Source organism: Lepidochelys olivacea, assembly GCF_965140295.1.
Source record: "Lepidochelys olivacea isolate rLepOli2 genome assembly, chromosome: 2".
In the NCBI taxonomy this organism is placed as follows: Eukaryota; Metazoa; Chordata; order Testudines; family Cheloniidae; genus Lepidochelys; species Lepidochelys olivacea.
The window spans coordinates 262,891,038-262,913,515 of NC_140412.1; the positions used below are offsets into that span (position 1 = coordinate 262,891,038).

Sequence of the window (22,478 nt, forward strand, 5' to 3'; positions counted from 1 at the left end):
ATGGCCAGTATGTTTGAAACTAAGAGGAAGTATTATTATTATTATTATTATTGGACTTGTGACTGGCAGTGTGGTGTATTTGGGTGTGAAACAAGTGCAAATTCCTTTCAGTTGTACAAAACAAACAAAAGGAAGAACTTCTTTGCACAATGCACAGTGAACCTGTGGAACTCATTGCCAGGGGATGTTGTGAAGGCCAAAAGTATACCTGGGTTCCAAAAAGAATTAGATAAGTTCACGGAGGATAGGTCCATCAATGGCTATTGGCCAAGATGGTCAGGGATGCAACCCTATGCTCTAGGTGTCCCTAAACTTCCAAATGCCAGAAGCTGGGACTGGACAACAGGGGATAAATCACCCACATTGCTTTAGTGTAATGTGAAACTGCACTAAAGTAATACAGATATTACTGAGTACATATATTATTGTTAAACCTTAACTATGGACCCATAACTGGCCCCTCTATAATAAAGAACTGCCGTTAAATTATAGCACACGTATTAAGTACTGCATAAGTAAAATAAATTGAAATCTACCAGCTCTGCCTACCATTTACTTTCACCCGAGCAGTTGTCTTTTGTTCTCCAGTGCTGCAGCTATAGTCTCCAGCATCTATTGATTTGGCATCTTGAATAATGAGCTCTGCAACAGTGCCGTGTTGCTTTAACTCATACTTGTCACTGGGTTGTAGAACTGTATCTCCCTTTGTCCATTTCACTGGGATGTCAGGTTTGCTCAGCTCACAGGTCAGTTTGACTTGATTTCCTTCTTTAGCTTCCTCATTCTGGAGTTCTCGTTTGAAACGAACTGGCAGAGCTAAAAATGTAGAATTGCAGAGTGTGACCATTGAAGAAAACAAGAGTGCCTGGAAATCACTTTTCCCCTTTTTGCTTCATCCCACATGAGCCCTTTCACGTAAGATGTAGAATCACAGAATGCCAGGATGAAAAAGTGCTTAGATTCTAATAATCCATCTCCAGCTGTCAGTGCAATATATTATTAATAACACCACAAATATTATTTAAATGGTTTAAACACTTAATAGCATGAGATCTTGGCCTCTCGTTATGTGGAGACTCTCTACGGGCCCAATCGTGAGAGAAACTGGACACCTTCAACTCCCCTGTAACGCTATTTGCATGCCTGCCTCATGCTGTGAACTACTGAATACACAGAAGAGGGGAACTGTTTTATACCATTTTTGTCACTGCGGTTAGTTAAAGGTATCCTTTCTCTAGTACCACATTTTGCAGATGTCAGTCAGGGATGTGAGAAGTTGGACTACACTTCGGACAGGTGTTCAGAGCTAGCCCACTGCCATATAAAAAAAGAGAACTAGCAAGGTAAAATAATACATACAGAAAGAGAACACAAGGATAGGACAAACAGCATGACAAACAATAACTGACACATTAGTTTTCCCAGTCAAGGATCCCTTCTCCTTATAGGAAGATGGACACATTTTTATCAGACATGAAGATGTACTAATGTAGCAAACACTGCAAAGCATACACAGAGAGAAAGGTGAGCAGATAAATAAAAGAGTCCCACTGAAGATTCCCACACAGCCTCTGTCCGAAACAGTGATTTCAGATTGCAAAGTGAATTAGTGAAAAGTAGGTGGCATCCAAAGTTTCTGTTAGTGTTGACTGTGGAAGAGGAAAGAGGAAACATCTGGTGGGGTTTCCTGCTTCAGATCAGTCACAGTAGAAAGTGCTGTTGCTTGACGGTCTCTGTTTTCACAAATGTGTTCACTACTGTCTTCTAGCACAAGGTTATGAATGTGTAGCGCGGCACTTACACTTTCTGATTCATCACACACTAGTTGCTTGGCTGAAGAACGACAGCTCCTTTCCTCCATTCCACTTTCAGCCCTACTTCGGTGCACACACACCTTTCACGGGGCCCTGCCTTTATCTACCACTTCATCATTCTGGAACTCTTGAGTAAACTTCCTGGGTTCATAGCTGGACGGGGCATGGCAGTACAATGTGTTATAGCATGTGTCCTTATCCCATGGGCCATCTACATCTACTGTTCCACTGTGGATCTCTTAAATCCATTTGCTTAAATCCTTTAACACTCAAGAGGAGAAATTTCAAATCTATTGTAGTTGCTATGTAACATAAAACATTGCATTTCTTTTTCTTGATAAAAAAAATCCTCTCCCCCCAAGTGTCAGAGCCAGTTCCTATTGAAACCAATGGGAGTGTTTCTATTGTCTTTAATGGGAGTTGGATCAGTCCCCTAAGTGTGGTAGAAAAGCATAACGAACAAATGAAGATGAGTAACAACTACAAAGCTCTCCTTCGTCACATTGTTAAGATAGTTCTTCCTTCCATTCTTAGGGCAAAATCCTGCATTCCCTCAGTTCTAAATGGTGCTCTCCCCACATACCTGGAGGACTCAGTGACATTCATGGGAGATGAGCACACATAAGGAAGCTGACTGAAAATCAATGTGCATAACTGAGAAGGGTATTTTCCTTTCAGTTCAGTAAACTACACCCAGCTCCAGCCCCTGCCTATCCTTGCACTCCGAAGCTCATTTCAATCTCAGAATAAATGTTTTGTCTATTTTACACTTTTTCACCTGCCTGGAGGCTGTCCAGCTGAGTTAGTCAGAACATATCTTGCATTACAGTGTGAAGAGATGGAGTTAATTTTCAGTTCAGTTGCAGCCAGGTGTTAAATTGTTATTTTGACCTTTATGTTAGGCAGCATCACTCCAAACTTCCTTACCCTTGACAGTGACAACTGCACTATTTTTAGCTGTTCCAGCCTCACACTCATATCTGCCACTGTCTCTCTCTTCTGTCCCATGAATGACAAGCGTGGCTTCAAATCCCGACCGGCTGATCTTATACTTAGAGGAGTTTCTAAGGGTCTTCCCATCTTTGTACCACTTTACCGGGCTGTCTGATTTGGAGGTTTCACAATGAAGAAAGGCATCCTCTCCCTCAAAGATTTTGGCATCAGCAAGCTCCTTTGTAATGATGCAGGGTTTCTCTAGAATCACATAAAACTTGTCTGAGATTTTCAGAGGGAGGGGAGCAGCACTTTCCTTACATGTGATTATTTATACCAAAGATATGGTTCAATATTCTGCAACGTCATTATCGCAAAAGAACAATTTGGGGGTGGGAGGCATTAAGCCCTTATAGTGGGGCTTTCTACCTGTAGACATGGTTTTGAAAATGCCTGGTACAGTATGGCAAAATCCAGGGGCCAAATGTCTCTGTGGAAGAATATGAATCAGGGATAAGTCATCTAGAACAGGCATGGTTTAACATTAACTAGGGAGAAGCATGAATTTCACTACTTCAGGAAAATTCCCCTAGATCCTCTTCAATATGAAAAATGCACAGCATGATGCTTCTGCCTAAACAATAAGTGTACATGTGCACAGTGAGAAAACTGATCCGATACAAAGCACATGGCAATGCAAATTTGTCAGAACCAATCAACTGTTGACTTTTGACTTCTCGGTGGTTTTTAAAGAAGTGAATCAGAAACTGGTTTCTGCCAGCAGATCGTCACAAGTTTTTCCCACTTAAATGCCAGGGTTTTGCTAGTAAAAGCGGCTTTTTGCTTTCTGAAAACAGCTGCCCATTCTGCAGAACAATGTCAATTTTATAAAACGGTGCAAAGTTTCACCCTTCCAAAACTGTTCATGTGATTCTTCAAAAAGTGTTCAATTTGATGCAGCAGAAACCAAGTATTTTACTCAGCTCTGCATACTGAAGAATTATTTTATGACTCCAAAAGGTACACAGTATGGATCCTGAATTCATAACATTCAGGTCATGTGGCCTCATTGACGCTCTCCATTTGCCTCTCTCTCTCTCTCTTCCTTGTTTGTCAATACTGACTTCTCTAACTAAAGAACTCATATCACAGGACCTAATTTATAGCATTTACTGCTATCTATCCATCTGCACACATATACCACTACCCAGTGCTGGCCTGTACTCTCTTTATCCTTTCCTGTGGCCTTTATGCTTGAATTACCTTTAACAACCAAACTGGCAGATGTTTTCTTATCACCAGCTTCAAAGGTAATGACCCCCGAATCCTTCAGTGACAGTTTTTTCAAGGTTAGCAAGTGATATCCTCCAGGATGAGACTGGATGTCATTAAGTTCATTGGTATGGAGTGGGGTTTTATCCAAAAACCACTGCACATTGCTATATTCTACTGGAGAGATTCTGCATTTGAACATGGCAGATTCTCCTTCTACCACATCAACATCTTCCAGATCTTCAATTATTAGTATTTTCTGGCCTGAAAGGAACACAGACATATCAATTGCTGGACTCCTTTGCTTCTATCCCTGTGTTCAAATAAAAGCAAAGGGGAATGCCAATGACATGACCTCCAGCACAAGTGCTTTTGTGAAAGGAACACGATTCTTGGTACAGAAGGTTTAAATACCATTCCACTGTTATTGATCAAAGAATTCAGCGAAAATAAACATTTACAGGACACACCAGAACAGGATGAAGACAAATTCAGGGCACTAGTCTACATGTCATTGATTTGTAAAGATTCCAGTACACACTCAGGGGAAAATTACAATTCTAATATTTTAATCTCCCCAGAATTTCAGAAATGAAATCCACTATATGGACCTGAGAAAAGAATGAGGCCCTCAATATGCCATGTGTTCTGGACATCTAGGTTCATTGAATGGATGTTCCCAAAACCCCTGTCTGGATTTATCATATTTTGCTAGACCACATACAACTTTCTTCTTTAGCGGTGCTACCAGCCAGATTCCAACTTCTCTGTAAACAGCCAAATGACAAACACACTGATGAATGGAGATTTAATTTGGGAACTATGTTAGTAATTTATCTGTCAAAGGAAAAACAAGAAGCAGTCCTGGAAATCAGTCTAAGAACAAGAAAAAAAAGATTATATATACATAAAGATATTCCGGATGTCAATGTGAATTACAACACAAATTCAAGAAGTGTTACTGAACCACAAAAACCAGAGTACTCCCATAGTTTTCATGGACTAAGCTTGTTCCACATTTTCAGTCATATATTTGAGCTTAATAACATTGTCCTTTCTAGTGGTTAAATCAAATATTTTATAGGTCAACAAAGTTGTTTAAAGCTGGCATTAGAAATCTTTCACACTGTGCAACAGATGCTGTACGACATCTTAGGCAAGACCCTGGGTCCTCCCTATTTTAGGGTAATTTGGTGCTTTTGGAAAGCTAGAAGGTTGCACACTGTTTCTTTTGTAAGCTCAACTGGCAGATAATGGGAGGATGTAGTGCGGCAGTTGCCCCACTCCAGGAGAGCAGGGGTTAAAAGCAGCCCTTGGAGAGGGCTATGGCTGGGACCTAACTAGAAAAGGGGTTAAGGGCAACCACAGCTGTGGCCACACCCAATCAGGTCACAGCTGGCCTTAATATAAGGGCTAACAGAGGAGCTGGGTCAGTCTCACTCCAGCCTTGGAGTGGGAAGGACCTTGCTGCTTGAAGGAGCACAGGGTACCTGAAGCAGAGCAGTGCTGGGGAAGGGCAGGCAGAGCTGGGGAGCTCAGGCCTGGCACGTCCCCAGGCTGAGGCCTTGCTGAAGGCCAAAGGAGGTACTGGGGCTGCAGGGAGACAGCTGGGCCAAGAAAGGCAGCGGGTCCAACCCCCTTGCTAGTGATGTGTGGCCATCACAGACTGCAGTTTGCCCCAGGGAAAGGGGGCTAGATGACGATGGGCAGTAGCCACTGAGGCAAGGTGGGCTTAGAGGGTTGGGAGTTCCCCTGGGAGGGAGACCCAGAGTGTGGGGGCACTGCGGTGGGCAGAACCCCAAGGGAAAGGGGCACCAGGGTCCAGGAGGGACACAGGGCCTGAGGCAGGAGAGACACCAGCCAGCAGGGGGTGCTCCGAGTGCTGGAATCGAGCTAATTCCCGGACGACCAGCTGGAGGCACTGCGCTGGTGAGTGCTTGATCTGCTACAGAGGGGCAAGAATGCAGTGTCTATCCCTGAATCCGTAGCAATTTTACAAGACACTGCCACGGAACCTAAAATTGTACTGTTAAGTCATCTGAGCTGTTCCTCTTCTTCTCTTTGTTGTTTCATCAGTTTCATTTCAATAACAATTTCCCCCGGATAGCGCCCTTTTGGTGTTGCAATCAGAGGTGCGTGAGGTCCTCTGAACATTGTGACATCAGAGGTAACTCAACCAATCACCATTCACTCCCTCCAGTAACCCTAACCCTAACCTGAAAACCTTAATGCTGCTGCTTGCCTTGGTCATCTTTCCCATTGACAGTTGTTATTTGGTGCTGAGGAATCCCTCTTCCTGCCCCACCAAATGGGCACCGTTTAGATTAACTAAAACAGTTTTGACTGGGCAAAGGTACATAATCTTGCCTGAGGCAGGAGTAGTGTGGAGGGTGTCTCAGTGCAAATCTGCAGCCTCACCTTACCTCGGTCAAAATAGCTCCAGATCTGAAACAGCCCCTGCTATTCCAGTCCTGAACCCCCACACCCTCCAATTCTGTCAAAGCACCTCAACCCTGACCTGCAGTTTCATAGAATCATAGAATATCAGGAATGGAAGGGACCTCAGAAGGTCGTCTAGTCCAAACCCCTGCTCAAAGCAGGACCAATCCCCAATTAAATCATCCCAGCCAGGGCTTTGTCAAGTCTGACCTTAAAAACTTCTAAGGAAGGAGATTCTACCACCTTCCTAGGTAACGCATTCCAGTGTTTCACCACCCAGCTAAATCAACCCAGCCAGGGCTTTGTCAAGCCGGGCCTTAAAAACCTCTAAGGAAGGAGATTCCACCACCTCCCTAGGTGCTTCATCACCAGTGCTTCACCACCCTCCTAGTGAAAAAGTTTTTCCTAATATCCAATCTAAACCTCCCGCACTGCAACTTGAGACCATTACTCCTTGTTCTGTCATCTGCTACCACTGAGAACAGTCTAGAGCCATCCTCTTTAGAACCCCGCTTCAGGTAGTTGAAAGCAGCTATCAAATTCCCCCCTCATTTCTTCTCTTCTGCAGACTAAACAATCCCAGTTCCCTCAGCCTCTCCTCATAAGTCATGTGCTCCAGCCCCCTAATCATTTTTGTTGCCCTCTGCTGGACTCTTTCTTATTTTTGCACATCCTTCTTGTAGCGTGGGGCTCAAAACTGGACACACTACTCCAGATAAGGCCTCACCAATGTCGAATACAGGGGAATGATCACGTCCCTCAATCTGCTGGCAGTGCCCCTACTTATACAGCCCAAAATGCCGTTAGCCTTCTTGGCAACAAGGGCACACTGTTGACTCATATCAACCAATTCATTTCAACCAATGGGACTGAAGCATGCAAATTAACTCGATGGAGGGAGTGATGATTGCTTGAATTACCTCTGATGTCACAATGTTCCTGTGCCAGCAGCACCAAAATGAGCACTATGTGGAAATCAGGCTTTCCCCAAGTTCTGTTGTTTTTGACTATCTCCAAAATCAGTAGAGCTCATCCTAGCAGCGCCTAGAGCATTCTCTGAGATGTTAGACTTGATCAGAGGTGATATTCAAAGGTTATTGCATTACTGACATAGACACAGAGGAGTTTTAGGCCTCACTTTGTTTGGCCACCTGGAAGGTCACACAATTCATTGCTTCTGTAGGCTAAACTCATTGCACTCCTGTGGAGTGTTTAGATTTTGACGAATCAGGATATTCTGATGGAAAAATCTCCCATCTCCCCATACCTAGGGCTCTGTGAGTTCCCCATTTCCAGCTGCCCCCTTACTAAGGTTCCCACTGTCTCCTCCCACTCTCTCCGCAGGTCAGGAGATCTGTGTGTGCCCCGTCTCCCCCATGAATGTTATCACATTACAGACAGACAAAGAAATGCCACTGAGTCAAGCATTAGGCCTCACTTCACCTGGCCAATTCATATGCATTAGTGCACAACCGACACTAAATTACAGAAGGGTACAAAATTAATTCAGCTACTTGAAAGCGCAGAATAAAATGTACCAATGGGCCAAAAATATGTACCTTATGCCTGGCCCAAGTGCACAGGTTTGGGACAGAGGTTTGCCACAGGGCTCAAGAGAAGCAAATCCTTCTTCCGTGGCAGCAGAAGGATTCTCCAGCTATTACCACTTCCTGAAGACTGCAGCAGCCACTCTGCATACAGGCCCTGTGCTGAACTAACCACACACACACCCACACCCCGCCACCACCCCTTGGCTCCACAAATCCTATCAATCACATATATACACACACATACTCGTGCCCATTTTTTAAATTTCACCCACAGCATTTCAGGCCTAAATTTTCAAAAGTGAGTAGTGATTCTGGGTGCCCAAATCAAGTCACCTTAAAGGGGCCTGATTTTCAAGGGTGAATGCTCAGGCAGTTTCTGAAAGTCAGCTTCCTTCAAGGAGTCTCAATCTGGGCACCAAAAAAAATGGAGGGGCCAAAAATCACTAGCCACTTTTGAAAACATGAGCCTCTAGGCTGTAATCCGATTGGCATCCCTTAACTCACGCTGCTCAGCTGCCAGTAAGTTGAGCTCAGAATTATAACACACACACTTCCTGCCATCCGTCAATCGTGCAGTACTTGGTCATGCATTCAAGCCGTTCATACCTTGCACGATCAGCTTGGCTCTAGACTGAGCCTCGCCAACGTCACAGGTGTAGGTGTCGCTGTCACTTTTCTCTAAGGCATTAATAGTGAGCTGCAGGATGTTCCCTTTCTGGACGATCTCATATTTCTTGCTTGTCTTGAGCTCGACCATCCCTTTCCGCCAGGTCACTGTGGGTACGGCTTTCTCAGTCTGACACATAAAAACAGCGACTCCTTTTTCATCAGCTTTCAGATCTGAAAGCTCCTTCAGAAAGCGATTGGGTTTTTCTGAGGAAAGTGACAACCAATGGTTAGCCCAACATAGTCCTCAAGAACATTCTAAACACCCTAGACCGAAATCTCCACTGCTTTGCAATCATTTACAGCTGTCCGAAGTGAGATCCGATCAGAACGGTAGCACTTTTACATCTACCATGCACAGGTGTGTACACGACTGTACAAGGAGCAAAGCTGTTGAGAATCAGATGCTTGTAAAGAAACAAAATGTCATTAGTCTTCCTTCTCTGTGGCCACCTGTATTAGGTATGCCCATAGTCTGTTATAGAATTCATAGAATCATAGAATATCAGGATTGGAAGGGACCTCAGGAGGTCATCTAGTCCAACCCCCTGCTCAAAGCAGGGCCAATCCCCAGCTAAATCATCCCAGCCAGAGCTTTGTCAAGCCTGACCTTAAAAACCTCTAAGAAAGGAGATTCCACCACCTCCCTAGGTAACCCATTCCAGTGCTTCACCACCCTCCTAGTGAAAAAGTTTTTCCTAATATCCAATCTAAACCTCCCGCACTGCAACTTGAGACCATTACTCCTTGTTCTGTCATCTGCTACCACTGAGAACAGTCTAGAGCCATCCTCTTTGAAACCCCCTTTCAGGTAGTTGAAAGCAGCTATCAAATCCCCCTTCATTTCTTCTGCAGACTAAATAATCCCAGTTACCTCAGCCTCTCCTCATAAGTCATGTGCTCCAGCCCCCTAATAATTTTTGTTGCCCTCCGCTAGACTCTTTCCTATTTTTCCACATCCTTCTTTAGTGTAGGGCCCAAAACTGGACACAGTACTCCAGATGAGGCCTCACCAATGCCGAATAGAGGGGAATGATCATATCCCTCGATCTGCTCGCAATGCCCCTACTTATACAGCCCAAAATGCCGTTAGCCTTCTTGGCAACAAGGGCACACTGTTACTCATATCCATCTTCTCATCCACTGTAACCCCTAGGTCCTTTTCTTCAGAACTGCTGCCTAGCCACTCGGTCCCTAGTCTGTAGCAGACAATGAAAGACAATGTACTAAATTCCACAGCAAGAAATTCTCTCTCTCCCTGGTGAGAAATGCAAAGATATCCAGATGTAGTTCACTAGCTCCTAGTACTGAAAAGAGACATGTACAATGAGTTTAGGGATAAATCCGGGCCTCCACTTGAATTATAACTGCTGGCCTGATTTTCATAGATTTCAAGCCGCTCTGAAAATCAGGTCACATGATAACAATATTACCTCTTGAGACCTGGATTTTGGATTGCCTTGGAATTGGTTTGATACTTTTCAAATCATACAGCACTGAACACACTGTCAGAGCTTGATGTATTATTATTTATCATTATTAACATGAATATTTTTTGCACTTATTCAACACCTCAAAGTGCTGTCCAGAGATGGAGAGGTGTGTCTCATTCATCTGTTACATTTTGGTTTTTAGATTGCAAACTCTTTGGGGGAAGGATTGTAATTTATTATCGGTCTGTTTTGTGCCTGGGGTAATAGTTGTGGCCTTTAGGTGTGCCGTAAATATAGAGGGAAGTGTAGCATAAAATCCCTCCTTGGCAGCTGTACTGAATTGCCTTATCTGTAAGCAGTTAAGCAGTTCAAATAAACTACTTGGGCACCTGACCAGAAGGACCAATGAGGAAAGGAGATACTTTCAAATCTGGTGGGGGAAGGATTTGTTTGTTGCTCTCTTTTATTGTTCCCTCTCCCGGCGGAGGGAGAAGCCAAGCAGGTACAGCATCTTCTGAAAATAGACCTGGAATAATCCATCTAAAACCACAGAAATTGTAAGTAGGGCAAGGAAATGCGTTAGGTTATCTTTTGTTTTAGCTTGTAAATTTTCATATGCTACAGAGGTAATTTTATTCCTGTTTTTGTAACTGTGAAACTGAGCCCAGAGGGGAATTGCGGGGGGAGGGATAGCTCAGTGGTTTGAGCATTGGCCTGCTAAACCCAGGGTTGTGAGTTCAATCCTTGAGGGGGCCATTTAGGGATCTGGGGCAAAAATTGGGGATTGGTCCTGCTTTGAGCAGGGGGTTGGACTAGATGACCTCCTGAGGTCCCTTCCCACGCTGATATTCTATGAATCCTACGTGTTTTAAATCTTTTTATTACCCTGTAAAGTTACCTTCCATCTTGATTTTGCAGGTGTGATTCTTTTACTTTTTTCTTTATAATAAAGTTCTTCTTTTAAGAACCTGATTGATTTCAGCGTCCTGAAGACAAAGGTCTGGTCTGTGCTCACATTGCTAAGGCAATTAGTTGGTATATTAATCTCAAGCCTCCCCTGGAAAGGGGGTGAAAAGGCTTGGGGGTATATTTTGGGGGAATAGGGATTCCAAGTGACCCTTCCCTGAATTTTTGTGTAAATCACTTGGTGGTGGCAGCAATACCGTCCAAAGAAAGGAAAGGAATTTGTGCCTTGGGGAAGTTTTAACCTAAGCTGGTAGAATACAAACTTCAGGGATCTTTCATGCAGGTCCCCACTTCTGTACCCCAGAGTTCAGAGTGCGGGGGAACCCTGACAATGTGCTACTGTAATATAAATGTTAAATAATAATAGTAATAATAATGGTGGGCAAGTGTTGTTATTTCCATTGTAAAGATAGGGAAACCGAATCACAAAGAGGTTACCCAGAGAGTCAGCGGTAGAGATGAGGATAGAGACAGTTGCTTCTTAATCCCAGTCCCCTGTTCTAACCCCTGGACTCCTCTTTGGCATAGATTGTGGTCTTATTACTCTGGCGTTTAGGGTACAATTAACATTAATAAAGTTCAAATAGTTTTTCATTTATATCATTTTCAGTGTGTGTTTGGGGGCTTTCCCTCGCCATCGCCCATGCAAATCAGTCAGTTAAGTCACACAGTAAGATTCTGCAAAATTGCGAAGTTTTTTTCAGAAATTACTAATCTAAAAAAAAAGAAAGATAGATAGATCTGTACGAAGTTTGGAAAAACAAAAAAATTGGTCTGTTAAATAAGGCCAGTGGAATAATTTTGCAGTTTTTTGCCCTACTCTACATACTTTCAGGCTCCCGGGTGTTTGTCCACTGACCTTCTACTGTGACCGATGCTTTAGTTTTAGATGTCTCCGTCTCACACGTATATTCCCCAGTATCCTTGGTCATGGTATCATGGATGACAAGTATGGCCCATGTTCCCTCTTGGCGCAAGTCATATTTTTGGCTTTTCCGAATCGCTTTGCCATCCTTGTACCACTTCACATTTGTGTCAGGTTTGGACATTTCACAGCTCAGGCTGATGTCTTGTCCTGCTGCTGCTGTCTTATTCTCCAGCTGCTTTATAATCTCTGCTGGTTTTTCTAAGGGAAGCAACAATATCTGTTAAAAATCCATGTTCTGGAACTTTATCATTTTTTGGAGCATTAGGCTTCCTTCTATCTAAAAAATCATTTAATATAGATTCACATAACAGAATAAATTCACATTACATTACTGATTTACTTTCAGATAGAACTATCTGGGGAAAAAGCAAGTGCTCATGTTTAGTGGACATTAATTTTGTTTATTGGATGTCAATGAGCAGCAATTGGGAACTGACAATTAATTACTTACAAGAATGACAGAATGGGACTTATTTGTAACAAAGGCATTCACTTTGATGGCTACCATTTTTGCATCCATAGTTAATTATGGATGCTGTTACTGTGGGTGCAAATTGAGTGGCTAGTCATCTAACTGCATTTGCACCTGCAATAATCTGCACCCATAATTTTGGACCTGTAATTAATAGTACTGAGAAAACTGCAAGCAGAGATGAAGCCACTTTAAATAGTCCCTTCCCTCCATAAACATTTATTTTAAAAGCTTTAAAGCAATATAAATGTTTCAATATTTCAAGTTGTTTTTAAGATCAGTTCCTCATCCAATTGAATTCAATGGAAGAGTTGCCATTTACTTCAATGAGATAAGGATTTTGCCTTAACCAATTTTTTGACATTGCTCCAACTCTGAAATATCTCTGCATTCGTTACCTTTCACAACCAGGGAGGCCTTGGAGTTTAAGTTGCGAGCAGTGAAGACTACTTCCCCAGCATCAGCAGCAACCACATTCCTGATGTCGAGGGTGTATTTCCTCCCTTTGTTAAAGGTCTTAAATCGTCCACCACTGTGCACTTCATTCCCCTTCAGCATCCAGTGGAAATCGCCAATGCTTTCATGGGACAAAATACACTCAAAAGTACAATTCTCCCCTTCTTGAACTTCAGTGCTCTTCAGGCGTTTAGTGATACCAATGTTCAACTCTGGAAGGCAAGAAGGCAGGTGCTACATTTAGGATTGGAGAAATGTGGTATTGTATAGCAGTCAGAGGCCTAAGAGGGCAACCGACATATATGGAAAAGCTTAAAATTCACATGAAGAACAACACTGAACACTTGCTATCTGAAGGGTTAGGAGAATGAGAGATGGAAAAGCACCACATTCTTCATTTGCATATTCAGTATTGTGGAAGAACTACTACTAAGTTATCCCTTAATGCCCAGTGTAACCCCTCCTCCTCCACTGAGTTGTAAGGATGGGAAAGGGACTTGACAGAACCTGGACAACTTGCACTAGAATGAGCATGCTCAGGAAAAACAAGCATCCTCTGTGAAATGGAGTCAAGATTTCATGAAAGCTGGAGAGAAGAATGTCAGTCAGGAAGCCTCTACAACTGGGCATGCGGTGAAGGTCTCCGCTCACATTGGCTCTGAGAAATGGGATGTTAGTGATTGTTTGCCATGTTGTGACCTGCCCAAGTCCGCTCAGAACACATAGGCATTTGAAAGACTTGGGACACTTTCTTCCTACAGATAGTAACAAGGACTGAGGAACAGGGGCCTGTGGGTATTTTTTTCAGATGGAGGATATGTTTCCTCAGAATAGACTCTAAGCTAACATCTGAAACATGTTAAATTCCATGTTATTTTCTTTAAAGAAACCCATATTTCTTCTCTTTGCATGCATATGTACGATCAATATTTTTATTAAGGAGTTTATTTGTCATTTTGGCTCATGATTTTTATTAATAACAGAAGGTTCGGAAGGATTTGCTCCATAGCTCAGTCCAATAAACAGCTGAACCCAGCAGAGAGGTGTGCAGCAATTTGCACCTCTGCTATACTAAATGCCTCATAAACTAAACGAATGATAAATACGAGGGGAAATGATTGGCCACCTTATGAAAGTTAACCATAAAATATGCCTGACCTAGGAAGAAAATGAGCAAATAAAGTTCCTGAAAAATGTGCAGGTCTACAATGTCTGCCACTAAAATGTTTTGAGCTGCCAACAGGTACCATTCAATGCTATTTGAGATGTCATAGTTTTTCCCTATGCTTAGAATAGAGAATAACTGTGATTGCAGAGACATCTATGTATCATTTGGTAACTAGTGACATCTTGATTTTAAAATGGAGACTACTGTGCCTCATGAAGGAGAATATGTGACTCAAAAAGAAGAGGCAGGCAGCACTCATTCATAGCACCATTTAAAAGAACACAGTCATTTTCAGCTGCACCTACCCTGAATGCTGACCCGTGACTTGGCAAGGTCAGTGCCAATATCACATGTGTATAAACCAGCATCATTCTTGTCCAGATCGTGAACAATGAGACACAGTGTCTTCCCAGCTTGCATCTGCTCATACTTGTCGCCAGGGGTGAGCTCCACATTGTCCTTCTTCCAGATGGGGTTGACCTTTGGTTTGGAGAGCTCACACTCCAGTGTGATCACACCACGCTCCTCCCCAACAACATCATCCAAGGACTTCATGAAGACGATGGGCTTCTCTGAAGGAAATTAATGTGGGGGGAGAGGTGGAGAAGGAGAAAAAAAACCAGGACATTCAGACAAAACAACTTGCAGTATATTCCAGTTGATTGAAGAGGGCTTAATCAAACCCTTGTCATGCTCAGTGCAGCCATGACCATATACATATGGAATCAAAGGCACTCTCACACCTCATGTCCCTGGAATTTATTTTGGAGAGAGGGGGACCACAGTTTTCAATAACCCCTTTGTTGTGGGAGGAGGGGTGTAGAGATGAGTGGGAGCAGCTGATCTGCATCTCCATGCCATGGACAGTTATTTGCAGTGCTGAGGTCCCACGGAATCGTGGTGCTCCTTGAGGTGTACTGTGGCCGTTATGAATCATATTTCTCTCTGTAGTACAGTGCCTTTAACTGGGCCTTGGGGTACAGGTGCACACCCCCATGGACCTATTATGGCCCTTGGGCCCTTTAAAACTGGAAGTTGTAGCCACAGGACACATGACTGGGAGCAAGCATGTCGTGTCCATGCAGGAAACCAGCTATAAAGCAGGGGTAGCCAACAGGAGAGACCTAGGGTCAGGGAAGCCCTAGTGTTGGTCTCTCCATTGTAGCCAGGGAGAATCAACACAAGGGAAGGGAACTGGAAAGAGTTCAGATTGTTAATACCCAAGAGTGTGAGTTGATTGGTTCTGGTTTTGAGTTTGTGGTTTAGAAAGAAAATGAGCCCCGGAGAAAAGGATGTGACTTCATTTTTCCACACACACCCCCCCAGCTGGAGAGACTGCATATCACTCAACACTCAATGCAGCATGTTAGCAGCAGGAGAGAAACATAGTGTGCTCTCTCTCATGGAGATTCTACTTCCCCCTCCAACATCTTGTTATTTTCCTTAATCTAATTTAAAATACATTTTTACTAAAAGTGCATCTTTGCTCTTTGTGTATAGAAAAACAGAACAACGTCTGACTGTGAGGGGACAGGGGAGTAAACCCTTCAGCGTCTCTGAGGGGACATGGGAAGTAAATCCCTCAGACGCTCTGAAGAGGACATGACGGGGGGGGGGGGGAGAATATCTCTCAGATTCTCTGAAGGGAATTGGGGACTAAATCTCAAAGAACCTTCAGTTCCAGCTTCTCCCTCTGTTGTCTTCTTGCCAAAGGTACATCCATAACCATGACAAAATATTTCCTTGCTTTTGAAACAGTCTAATTCCAGAATAGGTTTCTTGAAAGGAAGGCGTGGTCTGCTGTGCCCCATTAGATACACACTGGAGTTTAGCTACAAATAATCAAAGGCCAATACAAGATAATCATCTATAGATTTTTGAAGGGTGGTAACATTCAGCAGAGGAAATAATTTTTCAGACTGATCCAGGTCGCAGCAGTGAGAAGTAATAGGATAATGCTGAACAAGGGAAATATTTGGCAGGATACCGGGGTCGAATTTCCTAATCATTTCAGTTGGACTACAGTATTCACACCTAAGGGAAGAGGTAGAATCCATGTTTATTAACTACTCAAATTCTGGTAGAGAATCATAGGGCCTATAGGGAGCTACACTGCACTGGCAGGGAAAGGATGGGGCAACTGAATAACTCTTTTCCATTTCTTATTTACATTCTTAAATAATTCCATAGGAGTGGGGCCATTACCCACCTTTCACCTTCAGCTGAGCGCTTTCTGACACCTTCTCTGTCTTGACAGTCACCGTTCCTGCATCGTCCGGCGTGACTTGCTTCAGTGTCAGAGTGTGGTACTTGCCGATCTTCTTGATCTCATTACAGCTGTTGGTGTAGAGGACAGTGTCATTCAGTAACCATTCCACTTCCTCGTCGTCATGGGACAGCTCACAGGAGAAGACAGCGCAGCTCTCCTCCTCAGTCTCCACATCCTGCAAGTGTTTGGTTATCGCCACCTGCCGGGCTGCAAGAAACCAAAGTTGCATAAATAAACAAACGAATAAGTTCATCACAACAATGATGATAATTAATTAATAAAATCATTAACAGAATCACAGATCTGATAGCGTTTAAGGCCAGCAGGGACCAATAGATCATCAATTCTGACCTCCTGTACACCACAGGCTGTTACATTGCCTCTAGTCACTCATGTATTGAGCCCAATAATAAGACATCCAATGCAAAAGCCCCTTCTCATATTGTGCAGCACCATCTATTCTCCTTGCAATATACAAAACTCTTTTTATTAAAAAATAATTAATTCCTTCTCAAATGATAGGACCTCTCCCCTCCCCCACGTGGTATAGCCACATATTATAAAGTAATATTATTACATCTAAATGTGCCAACTGGGATCTAGCTCTCACTGTGACACACACACACACACACACACACACACACACACACACTAAAAATCAGCCTTTGCTTCATAAAGCTTACACTCCAAACAGATAAGGCAGATAAAGGGTGCAAGAAAGAAAATTTAATTATCCCTATTTTACAGATGGGGAACTGAGGTATACAAAGATCAAGTGACATGCCTAAGGTCACACAGGAAGTCTGTGACAGAGATGGGACTTGAACCCCTTTCTTTTGAGTTCCAGATCAGTGGCTTAACTAGAAGATCACCTTCCTGAAAGCCAACAGATCGTTGAAATGTTATTCTTCACAGGACTGGCTGATTAAGGGGATTGATTAGCAATATGGAACCTTTAAACTGTAAGCCACTAGTACGAATCTGATTCTGGTCAGTAGCATCTAGATGCTATCAAGTGATGGCTATATGACTATTAAATTAAATTAATCACAGGCCTAATTTCCATTGTTAGTGGAAAGGTGCCATGTTCCTCCCCCTCAAAAAAATCACAACAATCACTCAAGACTGCAGTTTCATAGACAATGTGCTAACTGGACAGAGATAATGAGTTACCCTAGGTTGCACCTCTAGGTCAGGGATGAAGCCTATCGCAGGGGAAGCATGGTGAAAACACAAGAACATAAGAATGGCATAACCGGGTCAGAGCCATGGTGCATCCAGCTCAGTATACTGTCTTCCAACAATAGCCAATGCCAGATACTTTACAGGGAATGAACACAACCAGGCCATTATCATGTGATCCATCCATTGTTCAGTTTCTGGCAGTCAGAGGCTTAGGGACACCCAGAGTATAGAACTGTGTCGCTGACCAACCTGGCTAATAGCCATTGATGGACCTGCCCTACATGGGCTTCTTTAATTTATTTGAACCCTGTTATACTTTTGGCCTTCACAACATCCCCTGGCAATGAGCTACACAGATTGACCGTGCATTGTGAGAAAAGGACTTATGTTTCTTTTAAACCGATGGCTGCCTATTCATTCCATTGAGTTGCCCCTGGTTCGTCTGTTATGTGAAAAAGTAAACTCACTGTCTCCATATCATGCATAATTTTATAGACCTCTATCATATCCCCTCTCTGAACAGCCCCAGTTTTTTGAATCCTCATAGGAAAGCTGTTCCATACCCCTAATCATTTTTGTTGCCCTTCTCTGTACTTTTTCCAATTCTAAAATATCATTTTTGAGATGGGGTAACCAGAACTGCATGCAATATTCAAGATGTGGGCATAACATGGATTTATATAGTGGCATTATGATATTTTCTGTCTTATTTTCTATTCATTTCCTGATCATTCCTCACATTTTGTTAGCTTTTTTGACTGCTGTTAAATATTGAGCAGATGTTTCTGAGAACTATCCATGATGACTCCAAGATCTCTCTCTTGAGTGGTAACAGCTAGTTTAGACCCCATCATTTTGTATGTATAGTTTGGATTATGTTTTCCAATGTACTTTACTTTGCATTTATCAACACTGAATTCCATCTGCTATTTTGTTGCCCAGACACCCAGATTTGAGAAACCCCTTTATAACTCTTCCCAGTGAGCTTCAGACTTAACTATCCTGAGTAATTTTGTATCATCTGCAAACTTTGCCACCTCACCATTTACCCTTTTTCCCACATCATTTGTGAATATGTTGCACAGCACTGGTCCCCTAGAGATCCTTGGGGGACCCCACTATTTACCTCTTTCCACTGTGAAAACTGACCGTTTATTCCTACCCTTTATTTCCTATCTTTTAACCAGTTAATAATCCATGAGATGACCTATCCTCTTTTCCCATGGCTCCTTACTTTGCTTAAGAGCATTTGGTGAGGGACCTTGTCAAAGGCTTTCTGAAAATCCTAGTACAGTTTATCTACTGGATCACCCTTGTCCACATGTTTGTTAACCCCCTCAAAGGATTCTAACAGATTAGTGAGGCACGATTTCCCTTTACAAAAGCCAGGTTGATTCTTTTCCAACATATTGTGTTCATCTATGTATCTGATATTTCTGTTCTTGACTATAGTTCCAACTAATTTGCCTGTTACTGAAGTTGGGCTTACCAGCCTGTAAATTGCCAGGACCACCTCTACAGCCTTTTAAAAAAATCAGTGTTACATTAGCTATGCTGCAGTCATCTGGTACAGAGGCTGATTTAAGCTATACGTTACATATCAGTTAGTAGTTCTGCAATTTCATATTTGAGTTCCTTCAGAACTCTTGGGTAAATACCATCTGGTCCTGGTGACTTATTACTGTTTAGTTTATCAAGCTGTTCCAAAACCTCCTCTACTGACACTTCAAATCTGGGACAGTTCCTCAGATCTGTCACCTAAAAAGAATGGCTCAGGTATGGGAAACTCCCCCTCATCCTCTGCAATGAAGACTCACACAAAGAATTCATTTAGCTGCTCTGCAATGGGCTTGTCTTCCTGGAGTGGTCCTTTAGCAACTCCATTGTCCAGTGGCAATTCATCATGCAGTTCTCCAGTCACCACAAACCCAACTATCTAATAACCAAATCCCCCATTACTATTACCACTCTCTTCCTAATAGCTGCCCCGCCAGGGGTATCCTCAAGTGCGAGAGGATACCACTACATCATCTGGAAGGAGCATTCCAACTATGGGATAATTTCCCTCCACTCCAGCTTGATGTTCTCCTTTCCTGAGACTTTCCTCCTCCTCCACGCCACTGAAGCTGTCAGACTGAGTGTGGGACTGCACTACTGTGTCCCGGAAAGTCTCGTCTACCTACCTCTGTCTCCAGACCCTGTACTTTTTGAATAATGAACCTCTGGCACGTATAAACAGACACTGCACTGGTCATTGGGATAAAGCCCAGGACCATCAGCGCCCAAAACAGAGCTTCTAGGACTTGACTTAAGAGACTTATTTAGCTGAAAGTACCAGATACTCTAGTCCCTCAGACTAGCCACTAGAATGACATGATCACATGTATAATGCCAGAGCATTGCACAAGCACTGCCCCTGTACATGATTTCCCTGTTCTGTGGATAGGAACTATAATTCTGTCTGCTGGACTATCAACACAGCACCATTAAAACGCACTGTAATGATTTTGAAAAATAGCACTTTTCACTAATGATTATTTACATATTAAAATTGCAGAGGAGAAATATGCGAATTTCTCTGTGGTCAACAAAAGAAACCAAGCAGAGAATCTTCAGAGCCAAAGGTGCATATCAAACCATACAGATATGTGCTGGGCAAATGAGAAAGCCATCCCTACTGCAAACCACATACCTTCCACTGTCAGCATGGCTTTGGTTTCTGCATTTCCTGCTCGGCACTTGTATGTGCCGGAATCTTCAGGTGTCAGTTTCAGAATTTTGAGTTCTGCTGTGTGCTTCTCCCACTTGGGTTTGTATTTTTCAGAGGGCTCAATGAGGGTGTGTCCCTTGAACCACTCTACAACCTTTGGAGAAGGCCTAAAATCACAGGACAGGACAACTGAATGGCGTTCTAAGGCAGTCTTATCCTCCAGCTTTCTGGTAATCTGCACGTTAATATCTGTAAAAGAGGGTTGTGAAGGAGGAACAGGTAAGAACAATTTGAAAATAGAGGTGCAATTTTATCTGTAATCAACGGCAGTTAATACAAGGACCACTCTGAATTTCTGTTAGAGGTTTGACTTGCCAAGGGGCCACGGGTAGCATAATTTACACCAGGAATTTCTGCTGATATGATTCCCCAAGGGATTGTTGAATATTTACCACCAAATGCAGAGCCAAATTTCGAAAGTTTTGATGCGTTGTTTATTACTCAGCAAAATTCTTACTGAGGATTTTGTCTAAATAAGGGCTGAGTGGGGACTTCAGGATTTAGCCCAGGGTATTTAGCATATGGAAAAATTAAGTTCAAAAGACTGGGAACTTTTTCTCAGCTAGAATCTACAAAAATGTTGCTGGTCTCACCAAGCTTATCCAAATTATATTCAGCACTTATGGCACACAACACATTTCATTTTCAAAGCACTTTACAATCATCATCATCAACTTAATCTGAACAAAGAAAAGGAGTACTTGTGGCACCTTAGAGACTAACCAATTTATTTGAGCATGAGCTTTCATGAGCTACAGCTCACTTCATTGGATGCATACCGTGGAAACTGCAGCAGACTTTATATACACACAGAGAATATGAAACAATACCTCCTCCCACCCCACTGTCCTGCTGGTAATAGCTTATCTAAAGTGATCATCAAGGTGGGCCATGTCCAGCACAAATCCAGGCTGTCTCACCCCCCCCCACCCCCATACACACACACAAACTCACTCTCCTGCTGGTAATAGCTCATCCAAAGTGACCACTCTCCCTACAATGTGCATGGTAATCAAGGTGGGCCATGTCCAGCACAAATCCAGGCTCTCTCACCCCCCACCCCCATACACACACACAAACTCACTCTCCTGCTGGTAATAGCAGGAGAGTGAGTTTGTGTGTGTGTGTGTGTGTGTGTGTGTCCCTGGGAGGGAAAAAAAGGGGGGGGGGGCGAGAAAGCCTTTCTACTGAAACTTTTCCTTTCTAAAAATGGGCCTGGAAACCTGCAAGAGGCTTTACTGGAAGGTTTCAGCCTTTTTCTGTGCTTGGGTGAGTAAAACCACATTGGGAGCAGCCTCTCTTAGTATTTCTTTATTTCTGACCCTGACCCAAAGCAGGAAGTATAGAGGGTATAGACTACCAGAAGCTGAGAGTGGAAGACAGGGTTGGCTCACTCCATAGTGGCCCTGTTCTGTACAGTTCTCCCGAACTTCTGGTATGGGCCACTGTAGGAGACAGGATACTGGGCAAGCTGGTCCATGGTATGAATCAGTATGTCAGCTTTTATGTTCTTATGGGATCTTACTGTGACTGTCCTGGTTTTACATTCATAGATTTCAAGGCCAGAGGTTCCCTTGCGATCATCTAATCTGACCTCCTGGGTAACACAGACAATATAATTTCACTCACTGATTCCTACATTAAACCTAATAACTTGTCTTTTAGAAAGACATATCTTTTAGAAAGACATCTCAGTTTAAAGACTCCAAACGATGGAGACTATACAGAAAACAGTTGCAAATTAGGCTGAAATTATTTTTGGGTGCGTGGGAGAAGGTTCTGAAGGAGTCTGGGCCATGCTCTAATTAATTCTCACATCCAGGGCACATCAAATTACCTCTTACAAGCAGGTTTGCTGTGGATTTTGATTTGCCAATTGCAAACTGAATGGTGCCTGTCATGTCAGAATTGGTCTTCCACAGAATCAGCCGATGGATGGTGCCTTCTTGCTCTATAGAAACGTTTCTACCAGTCTGTAAGACCTCTCCACCCAGAGACCATTTGGGAGGCTTCACTGATGGAATGGAGATCTCACATTCAAACTTGGCTTCTGTGGGCTCTGTCACATCCACATCACTTAACTGCTTTACAATATTAATGGATTGCTCTGGGATGGGGGTGGAAAGCAAGAAGAGGAATATATTAGACCAGCGGTTC

At 43.0% G+C, this 22,478-nt stretch overlaps 1 protein-coding gene across 1 annotated transcript in view; it reads right to left on the reverse strand.

Annotated features, from left to right (window-relative positions):
- OBSCN (obscurin, cytoskeletal calmodulin and titin-interacting RhoGEF) overlaps positions 1-22,478 on the reverse strand; it is a gene marked incomplete at its 5' end in the record, with an annotated part of 294,967 nt that overhangs the window by 181,402 nt on the left and 91,087 nt on the right. The window contains 9 exons of the mRNA XM_084618134.1: positions 550-816; positions 4,011-4,283; positions 8,615-8,881; positions 11,933-12,199; positions 12,872-13,141; positions 14,403-14,669; positions 16,307-16,573; positions 20,244-20,510; positions 22,159-22,428. Of these exons, the coding sequence (XP_084474260.1) occupies positions 550-816; positions 4,011-4,283; positions 8,615-8,881; positions 11,933-12,199; positions 12,872-13,141; positions 14,403-14,669; positions 16,307-16,573; positions 20,244-20,510; positions 22,159-22,428 (2,415 nt within the window). The remainder of the gene's footprint in view (positions 1-549; positions 817-4,010; positions 4,284-8,614; positions 8,882-11,932; positions 12,200-12,871; positions 13,142-14,402; positions 14,670-16,306; positions 16,574-20,243; positions 20,511-22,158; positions 22,429-22,478) is intronic.